The 12,878-nt window shown below is 59.6% G+C and overlaps 1 protein-coding gene across 1 annotated transcript in view; it reads right to left on the minus strand.

Annotated features, from left to right (window-relative positions):
* SLC39A4 (solute carrier family 39 member 4) overlaps positions 1-6,719 on the minus strand; it is a 30,778-nt gene extending 24,059 nt beyond the window's left edge. The window contains exons 1-2 of the mRNA XM_074942920.1: positions 6,433-6,719; positions 3,219-3,503 (exon numbers count right to left, since the gene is read on the minus strand). Of these exons, the coding sequence (XP_074799021.1) occupies positions 3,219-3,503; positions 6,433-6,642 (495 nt within the window). The 5' untranslated portion in view covers positions 6,643-6,719. The remainder of the gene's footprint in view (positions 1-3,218; positions 3,504-6,432) is intronic.
* Between the last annotated feature and the right edge of the window lie 6,159 nt (positions 6,720-12,878).

Here is a 12,878-nt window from a genome sequence, read left to right on the forward strand (position 1 = left end):
CAGAACCACTGGGCAATCAGACCTGGCTGCGAGTGCTGTCCTCAACTGCGCGTTGGTGTTTTCCGAGAGGGACTCTAAGCTGACTTCCCCCCACACACACCTCGCGCTCCACCTCTGCCAGGGACCACAGCAGAGCCGGGCCACGGGGCTTGCATGACTTGAGTTTAATAGTCAGTGCTGGGCAGGGGGTTGGGGAGGACGGAGAATGGGACTGTACAAAAATACAACGCAGTCTACGTCAGCGACTGGTGCCCCGCAGAGCAATGCAAACCTACAGAGCACTGCACCCAGCTTGTTGTGCCAGAAATGTTGTTAACATCCCGACTCCAGTGTGTAGCCACAAAAATCCGGCCCAATCCAGTGGAACAAAGAAGGGGGTCGCTCCTGTCTCCTGCCCAGAAAAATTTCCCAGATGGTAACAGCCCGCAGCAAGAACAACCCATCGCATGGCTGGACAGTGCTGTGTAGAACTAGTGACATGGCACTTCTAGTGAAGGGCTCTCTTGTGATGTCCCTGCTCCAAACGCCTGTTTTGCTTCTTATAGACACAGCGCTGGCAAATAGCCTAGTTACGCCGAATCAACTGAGAATTACACCCCGCAGTCAAAGTCCCAGACCCAACCTCTCCAGGCCCATGCTCCCCGCCATGGGGCTAAAGCCCCGAGCCCTGGTGCCCCTCCCTGCCCAGTGGGGCTAAAGCCCTGAGTCCAGAGGTGAAAGTAAGCCAGTCCTGTCCAGTATGGCATACCGGCAAGAGCCAGTATGCAGCCAACCGTACCGGCAGGGGCAGCTTCCCCAGGCCAGCAATTTAAAAGGGCCCAGAGCCCCGGGCCCTTTACATCACTGCTGGAGTCCTGGGGTAGCGACGGCGATTTAAAGGGCTCGGAGATTTAAAGGCCCCGCCCCTTTCACCCAAGGCCCAGCCCCTTCTGGTCGAGCCCCCCGGCCACTCAGGACCCCGGCCCTGCGTACGGGCAAGTCCCTTAAGTTCCTTTCACCGTGCCTGAGCCCCAGCACCCCGCCGGTGGGGCTAAAGTCCTGAGCCCTGGCGACCCCGCACAGGGTTAAAGCCCAAGTCCTGCCCCCTCCCGAGGGATAAAGCAATGAGCCCTGAATGGCGGACGGGGGGGCCGCGGGGCTCTGGGAAATAGTCTTTGAGGATTTAAGCCCTGGTCCAGTACATGAACGGGGCAAGGTTGTTGCTAGTGTCCCAGGCTCTAGATATTTCCATGAATATATTCCAGCCAGTACAGCCCCCGCCCCCGTCGGGTACAAGCTAGGACGGTTCAGCGGACGACGGCTCGGGCTGGTTTGTCCCAGAGGCCATGGCACACGTGCCATGCGGGGTACGCTGGCTGTGTGGTTTGGTCTGTACGAGTCGGGGGACTTCGCCTTCATTCTTGGTTCGGCCGCGGGGGCAGCGCCGAGTCCCGCCGCTGACGGAGCCGCTCCTTGCCACAGGGCCCTCGTGCGCTAGCGGGCCCGGGAGCGCGTGGACTGCGGCGTGAGAGCATGAAAGCGGGCCGAGCGCCGCGGTCACTGAGCCGCGCCCGCGGAGCTGCCCCGGAGCACGGCAGCGCCAGGGCCGGACGCACGGAGCAGCCGAACCAGCGCTCCCGAGGCAACGACTTGTCAGCTGATCCAGCGACCTGCGCCGAGCGGGGCCCGCACACGGGCCGAACATGCACACGCCAGCTGCAGCAGAGACACGGGGCCTTTCCTCAACAGGGGGCACCGGCTCCGATCCGGTGGGAGGACTGGCAGGGCTGGGGATGGGACACAGAGCACGGGAGGAGCCAGTTTGAATCTGGCCCCAAAGCCGTTCAGTCGTGGGATTTATCTGAACCGGCCTTCGAGGGGGATCACAATTTGGGGCCCTGGTTAGGGCTCCGTGGAGAGATGCTCTGGCCTCCCCTCCCTCCCCCGTCATTCCCTCGCGGTACCTGGCTGTGGGCGCACTCAGCGGTTTCGCTCTGCGCCCTCCCAGCGCTGGTCCCAAGGTGCCATGCAGCAGGGTCCCTGCCTCCCCCATGTGTTTGTCCAGTGACCTGTCCCTGAGCCCGTGTCTGCTCGTGCACTGCTCAGCCAGGGCCTGGCCTGGGGCACACGCCCACACACACACGTCGTGAATAGGGTGCGTACGGCAGCACCGCTGCTTCACTCCGCGATCGTCTCATTGTTCCCGTTTGCTCTCTCCACCTGCCGTCTCTGCCCGTCCTCGAGGGGGAGCTCTTCAGGGCAGGGAGTGATGTTAGTACAGAGCCCAGTGCAATGGGGCCTGGCTACGTCTACACTGGACACTCAGCTTCGTACCCCCTTCTGTCCACACGCAAGCCAATCTGAATTGGGTCAGACACCACTCAGGAGCTGCTAGAGGGTGGGTCACAGCCCGAGTCCCGCGGTGAGTCAGGTCCCAGCCCTGTCACTTGGCAGTGTGGATGCCGCTCAAGCTGCAGAACCAAGTCAAAAGGGCTGCGTAGTGCAGTATGGACCTGTTGGCTCTTGGCTGGGCTGTGAGACCCATAGTGCTGTACGGACCCGTTAGCACGACTGGGAGACCCGGGTCCAGCAATGGTAAGCCCAGGTTTACAATGCAGTGTGAACGCTGAAGAGCAGGCTTGGAATCACGTGCGCCCAAGTCCCAGAGAGAAGGCAGTGTAGACACACCCTAAGTGCTGCTGAATACAAATAATCATGCTCTAGCAGGCGTCACTGGGAGACACTGTGATGCACAGTTTGCCGAGTTTGCAGTGAGTGAGCAAGGGTTCAGTCTTGGGAGAACTGTTTGGGTCCTGGGTTTGTGGAGCTGTGTGAGCTGCAGCAGTTTGCTCTGTATCAGGGTCAGTTCTTGAGGCAGAGTAGCTCCCTGGGAACCGGAATCAGATTCCTGGAAGAAGGGATTGTCCTGTACACTGTTTGACCCCCTCCACCCCCCACCCCCCGTTTTCCAGGACCTGTGCATGTATGTGAATAAACAAGTCAATCTCAGAATAGACCCAGGCCCCATTTCACTGATTTCTCTTCCGCTGAGAAGCTGACCTGCAAAGCAGCAGATATCTGCTGCCACTTGGCAGAGGGCGACACTGGGGTCAGAAGGAGCAATAACAATAATAATAAACAGATCTCATTCCCTGCAGTAGGGGGCAGCAGTGACACACACATGATTCCCCAGCAGGGGGCAGTCACACACAAACACACACACACACACACTCGCTTACCTGGTGCCTGTCTGCGTCTCTGTAATTCTCCCGCATGCCTCCCAGCAGCTCCGCCACTTTCTCCGCCATGGGCCCGGCAGCGGGATTCCCGCTGGAGAAGCTGGTGAGGAAGGCCCCGGCCTCGGCCACCCACCGGCCGCCCCTCACTGCAGCGCAGGTGGCCGCGGGGTCTGTCAGGTAGAGCAGCATGCCGGCGCCCAGCTGCGGGAGCTCCGCAGCCGTGAGGTTGGCGTCGCCTGTCCCTGCCTTGCCCACAAGCGTGAAGACGTCCGGCACAGAGATGCACTGTGGGAAGAGGGGCAGAGCTGGGGCTGGCACACACCACACTGCACTGGGACCCGGCAGCCTCTGGCCATCGGTGACAAGCTGTGACGATGGCCTGGGGACTGCAGAGCCCACTGGATGCCCAGCGTGCCCTGCCATGCCTGCCCTTGGCTGCACTGGGGTAACTACCCAGATCCATCTGTCGGGTGGTGAGCCCCTTGAGGTGACGTGTGGCCCTGGGGCCAAAGGGGGCATTTTACCCCAGCTTCAGACCTTAGTGCCCTTGAGGCAGTGAGCCTGGGGCCCGAGGAGCTGGGATCCCAGCGCAGGGCCTGGCTCCGGGCCGTTGCTGAGTCTCTGTGTGAGCTTTGGGCCTGGCCACTTCCAGTCAGCAGCGGGGAGCTGGGGACGGGTCTAGGCCAAGGGTTTCCAACCTTTCCCATCCCAGGACCCTCCCCAGAGCCCTCAGCCCCCTTGAGGGGGACAGGGTGGCCCCTGGGCACCATCCCTGGCTGAGATCCCTCTGAGAAGCAGCAGCCCTGGGGATCACAGGGCTTCCCTTATTCTAACAAAGTTCTCATTCTGCATCAGAAGAAAGCGGCTCTTGCTGGGGTTCTACACCAGGACGGTCTCACAGTCGGACACCTGACATTGGCATCCGGACGCGGGGCCGGATTCTGGGACGTGCTGAGCACCCAGCAGCTCTCGGGGGCGGTGGGCACCGGGCACCTGTGTCCAGCAGGCCAGTTGTGTTTGCCACCTCATGCCTCGGTTTCCCCATGTCAGGTGGGGGTAAGGCTGGGCTCGCTCGTGAGCTCGCACACCAAGCTCTTGGCAGGCCCGAAGCACTGACACGCCCGCGTGTTGGGGACAGGTCCGACGGTGGCCAGGTCAGGAAGGGACCCTACTGCTAACCCGGCCCCAGGGTAGCCCTGTCCTAGGGGAGCGTTTACCTCTTATCTACCTTCCGCAGCTCTTATCAGGCGAGCAAGGCTGGCTGGGCATCGTGTGTAGATGCAAAGCGCGCGGCCCCAGGCAGCAGGGAACGGCCAGCTCCCTGCTTGCTCTCGCTGGAGTCACTGCTTTCATCTACAGTGCAAAACACCCCCCCGGGGCAGCCAGTCTCGGAGGCCAGATCTCCAGCCTCGGCCAATGGCCGTGTAGCCGCGCCGGCTTGGCCACACCTACACACTGCACACCTCCACCGCATGCACACATCCGTACACAATGTGCAACCCTACTGCGTGCACACACACACGTACACACGGCGCACCCCACTCTGCGTGCATGCACACTGCACACCCCCACTGCGTGGACACACACACGTCCACACTGCGCACCTGCACTGCGTGCACACACACACACACACAAACTGCACACCCCCACTGCGTGGACACACACACGTCCACACTGCGCACCTGCACTGCGTGCACACACACACACACACAAACTGCACACCCCCACTGTGTGCACACACACACGTACACACGGCGCACCCCACTCTGCGTGCATGCACACTGCATACCCCCACTGCGTGGACACACACACGTCCACACTGCGCACCTGCACTGCGTGCACACACACACATACACAAACTGCACACCCCCACTGGGTGGACACACACACGTCCACACTGCGCACCCCCACTGCGTGGACACACACACGTCCACACTGCGCACCCGCACTGTGTGCACACACACACGTACACACTGCGAATCCCCACTGCGTGCACACACACACACGTCCACACTGCGCACCCCACACTGCATACAAGCGCACATAGTTTACGTATGCTACACACACACACGGCACACACACATATAAACAGTGCACATCCCACACTTCCACAGTGCTCACATGCCAGACACAAGGGGATCGTGCAAACAGAGTGCATGCGCACACACGCACACACACACACTGGACGGAGCACAGGCCCTGTGCCCCTTCCCTTGCCCCTGGGTTGGCCGTGGACACCCAGGCGAAGCAGGTGTGCCAGGCTCCCGCTGGCAGCAGGGAGCGGCGAATTCTGAGCCTTGCTCCCTTGCAGTGCAGGCCAAACTCGCACTGACTTCCTGGGGAATTTCCCTGACTAGAAACTGCCCAGGATTTGGCCCAGTCAATGGTAATAGTCTGAGTCACCTCAGTAACTGCAGCCCTGAGCAACAGCCGGAGCCCGCCAGGCGCAGCTGAGACAGACGCAGTAGAATCGAGGCCACAGGCTGGCTCTGCCCTGGCAGCCCCTTGGCACTTGCCCCAGCCCCTGTGCAGGTCCCCATCTCCACCCCTCTCCTGCAGACCCGCCCCAGCCAGTCTGGGCTGATTCTGCTCACAAGGGGCTTGAAGTGCCTGCTCCCGTCTACACTAGCTCACACTGGGCTGGCGCTGGGGGGTTTCAGAGACATGCCGGTGCAGGCGAGACCCCGGGGGAGGAACCTGCCCGGGAAACGGGCCAAGGGGCCGGTTCTGTGTCTGGGGATAGACGCCCTGTGTTTACGGTAGGGGAGTAGGGGGTTAAGGGATGGCAAACTGTTGGGAACAAAGGAGCTGCCTCCCCTCCCCTCCCGGTGCCGGAGCTGGCCTGGATCCCAGCCACCAGCCGGGGCAGCCAGGAGACCCTCCCACCCCTGCCCCCCACATGCTAGCACCAGTACTGAAAGCACCAGCTACGCCAGGGCTCCCCCATCGCTCAGGGAGATGCTCCTCCGGCCAGAGCCATCCCTGCACGCCCCTCCCTTAACATCTCCCCATTGCGTGGCACCCCCACATCTCCCACCCCAAGACGGGGCACTCCCCCTGAAGCCGGTGCCGCAGCCTGGCCGCGACGCCCCGGCTGGGAACCTGCCATTCCTGCTGCCTCGGCCCCTCCCGCCCGGGCTGGAGTTTGACCCAGTCTTTGCTCCCAACCCGCAGAGGAAGGAGGGGAGCGGACTGCGCCTGGCTGCAGCCTTACCTTTTCACACGGCACTGCTGGGCACTGCACACGGGCCGCCACGATACTTAAGAGGGAGTCCAGGGCAGCATGGGGCAGAGAGCCTTCTCCCGACGCCAGCAGGGCCCACACGCTCTGCAGCACCTCCTCCTGGCTGGGCACCGGCGCCCCTTGCCCTGGGCACATGGCCCCCCCCAGGCAGAGCAGAACCAGGGGCACCAGGAGCGCCATGGCAGCGTCCTCGAGGGCTGCACGGGCTCAGGGAGACGCAGTGGCTCCGGCCAGGCTCCCCGGGGCCAGAGAGCCAGAGCAGTGGGGAGCAGTGGCTCTAATCCGGCAGGTATTTGCTGCTGCCGGCTGTGATTGGCTCAGGGTGAGATTGCCTCGGGTTAACCATTCCACAGAACCCGTCCAGCTCTGCAGATCCTCCTGCGATAGGGGCAGGGCAAGGTGGCTCCGAGTTACCCAGCCCAGCCAGGGAGTGGCGGGGCTCTGCTCTGCCAGGAGAGCGGGCACGGCCCCGCTCCAGCATCGTCAGCAGAGCTGCCCCCGCCGGGAGGAAATGAGCAGGCAGGACCTGCTCTGAGGCTATTGCCCAACACGGCTCCAGCGCCGGCCCTGGAGACAGGACAGTTCATTCACCCAGTGGCCCCAGCTCCTCCACGAGGAAGGAAAGGCCTGCACGGGGCAGACGCATGGACGACAGGCTCCTGGTCCCTGCTCCACTGCCAACCTGTGCCAATCCTTTCCCCTCTGTGCCTTAACTCCCTCCCCTGGAGGACAAGCCCTGTCGCCCACATGGGGATGGTGTGGGTTTGTGAACAGCAGGGGTGGTTCTGCTGGAGACGGGCACTTCACTCTGCCCTGGCAAGCCCCAACCGCCACAACGGCCTCGTCAGCCCCAGCACGCAGCACAGCCGGGGAATGGGCTCCCGGGGAAGTGACTCACACAGGGTCATGCAGTGAATCAGTGGAGAGTTGGGGCTAGAATCCCTGATGTCACAGCCCTCAGCTGTAACTACTAGGACACGCTCCCCTCCCAGAGCCAGGAACCCCCGACTCATCCTTCCTGTGGCTCTGACTGCTGGAGCCCACTCCCCTCCCAGAGCTGGGACAGAACCCAGGAGTCCTGGCTCCCAGCCCCCGCTGCTCTGTCCCATTAGGCCCCACCCTCCTCCCAGAGCTGGGGATAGAACCCAGGAGTCCTGGCTCTCAGCCCCCCAGCTCTATCCCACTAGACTCCACAGCAGATTCTTTAGCGTCCCGTTCATTCTGGGCTGGGGCTGGAAGGGTCCTCCATGTATCCCGATCAGTGGCACTGGAGTCGGTGGGCCCGTGGAGGGAGGGTCTGTTGTTGAGTGGGCACCAGTGGACCAGGGGAGCAGGGCTGGGCGCAACGCGGCCATGTGGACAGAGCAGAGCCCAGGATTTAGTGACGTTCCACCTGCACCCAGCTGCCCTGTGTGTTAGCGCCCCACGGTGCCAGCGTGAGAGCTGTGCGCTCTCTGCAGGGCAGGGCCGGCATTGGGAGCCATGGCACTCGGGCTGCAGCCCTGGGTCGTGCAGACACAGGCGTAGGCCAGCGATGGACCCGGTGGGAGGAGGCGTTCCAGCCGCACGCAGACCTGGCCGTGCAGGAGGGTGACAACAGCAGGACAGTGGAGCTGTTAGTGAACCTTCCTGGGGAGCGAGGCCGAGACACCACTGCCTCGAGCCTCCCAGCATCCCGGGGCCCTGGGGCCCGAAGGGGAGGGGACAGCCCACTATGTTACTGCCTTATGCACACGGGCTGCGCCGGACAATCTCGGGGAGCTGACAGAAGCCCTAATTCCAGACCGGATAGTCGGCCCTGAGGGAGCAGCTGCTCCAAGAAGACGATCTCACATTAGACAGATGATCAGCCGTGGGGCACGCAGCTGAAGCCTCAGGAGACGGGATGGAAGCCCAGGGAGGCAGGACAGCCCCAGGAATACCGCCAGGGAGACCCCAGCAGAGGCGAGCAGGTGGCACGTTCCAGCCCCCTGGGGAGATGCATTGCCTGCTAGCGCCTGGGCGGGTAAAGGAGAAGTGCCCGCCCTGGACAGCACTGCCAGGAACCCCTGGAGCTGAGGACGCTCAGCCTGGGGCAAGAGGGGGAGGGCCCGTCAGACAGCAGCGATGACATCGCGACCCTCCTGGTGTCCCAGAGCATAGCAGGCTCAGGCTGCCGGGCCAGGACAGCAGCAAAGGACAATCCCACCCTCCGTGCACACAGCGACGGTGACGGGCAATGCCCTGTGGGGGCAGAGCCTCCTGCAGCATGATTCCTGCGGGGACGGGACTCAAACTCACCTATCGCAAAGAGCAGGCGCAAGCTACGCATGTCCAGAGAGAGCAGAACGCAGCCCGTGGGAAAGTGGGACCGAGCGGCTCAGCAGCAGTTCTGCTGAAAAGGACCTAGGGGTGACAGTGGACGAGAAGCTGGATATGAGTCAACAGTGTGCCCTTGTTGCCAAGAAGGCCAATGGCATTTGGGGATGTATAAGTAGGGGCATTGCCAGCAGATCAAGGGACGTGATCGTTCCCCTCTATTCGACACTGGTGAGGCCTCATCTGGAGTACTGTGTCCAGTTTTGGGCCCCACACTACAAGAAGAATGTGGCAAAATTGCAAAACGTCCAGCGGAGGGCAACAAAAATGATTAGTTTCAGAGTAACAGCCGTGTTAGTCTGTATTCGCAAAAAGAAAAGGAGGACTTGTGGCACCTTAGAGACTAACCAATTTATTTGAGCATGAGCTTTCGTGAGCTACAGCTCACTTCATCGGATGCATACTGTGGAAATTGCAGAATACATTATTATATACACAGAGACCATGAAACAATACCTCCTCCCACCCCACTCTCCTGCTGGTAATAGCTTATCTAAAGTGATCATCAAGATGGGCCATTTCCAGCACAAATCCAGGTTTTCTCACCTTCCGCCCCCCCCACACACAAACTCACTCTCTTGCTGGTAATAGCCCATCCAAAGTGACCACTCTCTTCACAATGTGTATGATAATCAAGGTGGGCCATTTCCTGCAGGAATCCAGGTTCTCTCACCCCCTCACCCCCCTCCAAAAACCACACACACAAACGCTCCTTACAATGTGCATGAAAATCAAGGTGGGCCATTTCCAGCACAAATCCAGGTTTTCTTACCCCCCCTCCCCAAAACCCACACACACAAACTCACTCTCCTGCTGGTAATAGCCTAGGGACTGGAACACATGACTTATGAGAAGAGGCTGAGGGAACTGGGATTGTTTAGTCTGCGGAAGAGAAGAGTGAGGGGGGATTTGATAGCTGCTTTCAACTCCCTGAAAGGGGGTTCCAAAGAGGATGGATCTAGACTGTTCTCAGTGGTGGCAGATGACAGAACGAGGAGTAATGGTCTCAAGTTGCAGTGGGGGAGGTTTAGGTTGGATATCAGGAAACACTATTTCACTAGGAGGGTGGTGAAGCACTGGAATGGGTTACCTAGGGAGGTGATGGAATCTCCATCTTTAGAAGTTTTTAAGGCCCGGCTTGACAGAGCCCTGGCTGGGATGATTTAGTTGGGGATTCGTCCTGCCTTGAGCAGGGGGTTGGACTAGATGACCTCCTGAGGTCCCTTCCAACCCTGATCTTCCAAGAGATCATAGAATCATACGGTTGGAAGGGACCTCAGGAGGTCATCTAGTCCAACCCCCTGCTCAAGGCAGGGCCAAACCCCAATTTTTGCCCCAGATCCCTAAATGGCCCTCTCAAGGATTGAACTCTCAACCCTGGGTTTAGTAGGCCAATGCTCAAACCACTGAGCTATCCCTCCTCTTCTATGATTCTATATGATTCTAAAGTGAGAACTAACCCAGAAAGCAACAGGCACTGACAGCTGAAGTTTGCAGTGGTGGATGGGGAGCACACTGCACACCCCACCCTGCACACACACACACGGACACACTGCACACCCCACACCATGCACACACACGGACACACATACACACTGCGCACACGCGCAGACATACATACTGCACACCCCACACTGTGCACACATATGTACATACTGCACATGCACACACACATGCCACACTGCATGCACACTGCACCCCCCCACACACACCCCACACTGCACACACACACGTACACACAGCCATACAAGCCATGGAGCTTCTCAGGGTGCAGGCTCAGGATTTCAGCACTGCAGTGCAAGTAGCAAAAGGAGGAGTCCCCTGGACAACGGAGCCCATCTGAGAAGCACGGGGGGGGGGGGATTTCCAAGGCAGCGGGGGCCTCGAAGGAAAGCTGCGAGTGGAACCTGTGAGCTTACCATGAAGGGAAATTCCAGTGGCACTGCGCACTCCAGTACGCAAGGAGCTTGCAAGCTGAAGAGGAGGGGTATCTTAACACGCAGAAGTGGCAAAGAGTCCCGTGGCACCTTATAGACTAACAGACGTATGGGAGCATAAGGTTTCATGGGTGCATACCCACTTCGTCGGATGTTCTTCAAAACATGCATCCGACGAAGTGGGTATTCACCCACGAAACCTTACGCTCCCATACGTCTGTCAGTCTATAAGGTGCCACGGGACTCTTTGCTGCTTTTACAGATCCAGACTAACACGGCTCCCCCTCTGATACTTAACACCTGGAGAGGCCAATGCAGGCTGAGTTAGCAGCATGGTGATGGTAAGAAACCATCAGATAAATAACGCATCTGCAGGGACCTGAAGCCTCTGGACCAGGCATGTAAAGATGCCACTATCCCTTGGCCACAGCTGATGACATCTTGCCAGAACTTTCCAAAGCCAGAATCTGTACGGGCCGGGAGGGGAGGAATGGGGCTTGGCACGTCAGCCTGGATAGAGTCCAGCGTGCTGACAACCTGTGCGACACTGTCTGGTTGTTGCACATGGCTGCGCATGCGGACGGGCACAAGCCCAGCACCAGAGGTGTTCCAGAGAAGGCTCATGTAACGCTGCCTGCCGTGACCCCAAAGCGTGCGTGCCAGCCTCAGGGCAGAGTGCTGGGAACCCGGCACCAACCCCCCATTGGCTGTGAGCCCTGTATTCGATTTCACCAACCAGTTACCGGGTGTGAGCTCCTCAGACCCTACAACAGCCTAACCTGGGAGTCACAGCCAGGCCCCGTAGCCAGTCCTATAATAAACTACCCACAGATTTATTAACTAGGAAAAAGAAGTAAGAGAGATTTACAAGATTAAAGCAGGTAACCATAGATACACAAATGGGTTACAATCTTAAGTTCCAAAAAGTCGTAGAAGTTTCTATGTTCAGCAAGCTCCCTTGAGACATGGCGACTTTGGCATGAGCTGGCACCTGATCTGCCAGCGTCACAACTCACCCAAGCACCAGAAGGGCTACCTGAGGTGAAAATACCTGCAGACGTTCTCCTCCATGCAGGTGAAGGGAGCAATGATACAGACACGGAACGAGACCCTGGCTGAAAATGACCAGACTTTTCTACAGTGATGTAAGGACAAGAGCCTAAAATTCATCCCAGACAAAATGTGACCCGAACTTCATGAGGTGACAGGTGTTGCTCAGGGCAGAGGGACTGAAAGCAGGTCCCAGCTGGACCAAGACAGTCAGAGACAGGCCAGCTGCAGTGGATGTGACAGGGGCAGAGTGCTTCGTAGGAATGATCACGTGATGGTTGCCCTGTTTTGTTCACTCCCTCCGGGGCACCTGGCATTGGCCGAAGTCGGTAGACAGGAGACTGGGCTGGATGGACCCTTGGCCTGACTCAGTCTGGCCGTTCTTATGTTCTTATCGATCCATTGTCTGTCCAAGGTCTGACCACCCCTGGCTGCAGGAACGGAACCCAGATGCCAGCTCAAGGCAGGATGACATCGGATGCCCCTGTCCTGGAGCATCACCAGCCAGGAGAGCCACTGCCACCCCCAGGTGCTGCATGGGAGAAAGGACTGGGTGGAGCTCTGCCGCGGGAGCAGCCAGTCGCTTACACCAGCCGAGTGCCAGCAGGGTCTGAACAAGGGCACCCCAAACGAACAAACGCTGCTGGCTGTGGTATTTGGAGGGGAGCGTGACGCTCTCCTCGGGGAGCCCCTGTGGAACCCCTCTCCCTGCCTCAGCAAGGGGGAGCTTGGCTGGAGCTTAACCTGTGCGACAGCCCCGGTCACACCAGTCTGTCCACCTCGCCAGCAAACGCCTCCTGGCTAACCCTCGCCTGGCAGGCACCGCCCAGTGAACCCGCGGTCCCCAGAGACGTCTCTGCCGTGTCCAGTCCCTCCCCCGGACACCCACAGAAATCCCCTGTCTGCAAAGAGCCAGAGCCCAGACACCAGCCTGTTGGCTCACCGAGGACATGCTCTTTACCTTAATACGCGGCAGTGGGATGGCTCAATGGCAAACTAAGCATATGTTTATTACTAAGGAACAGAGATTTCAGTGCCACTGAGTGAGAGAGCCCAAGACAGGGCAGGTTA

This window comes from Natator depressus, chromosome 2, assembly GCF_965152275.1.
Source record: "Natator depressus isolate rNatDep1 chromosome 2, rNatDep2.hap1, whole genome shotgun sequence".
Classification (NCBI taxonomy): Eukaryota; Metazoa; Chordata; order Testudines; family Cheloniidae; genus Natator; species Natator depressus.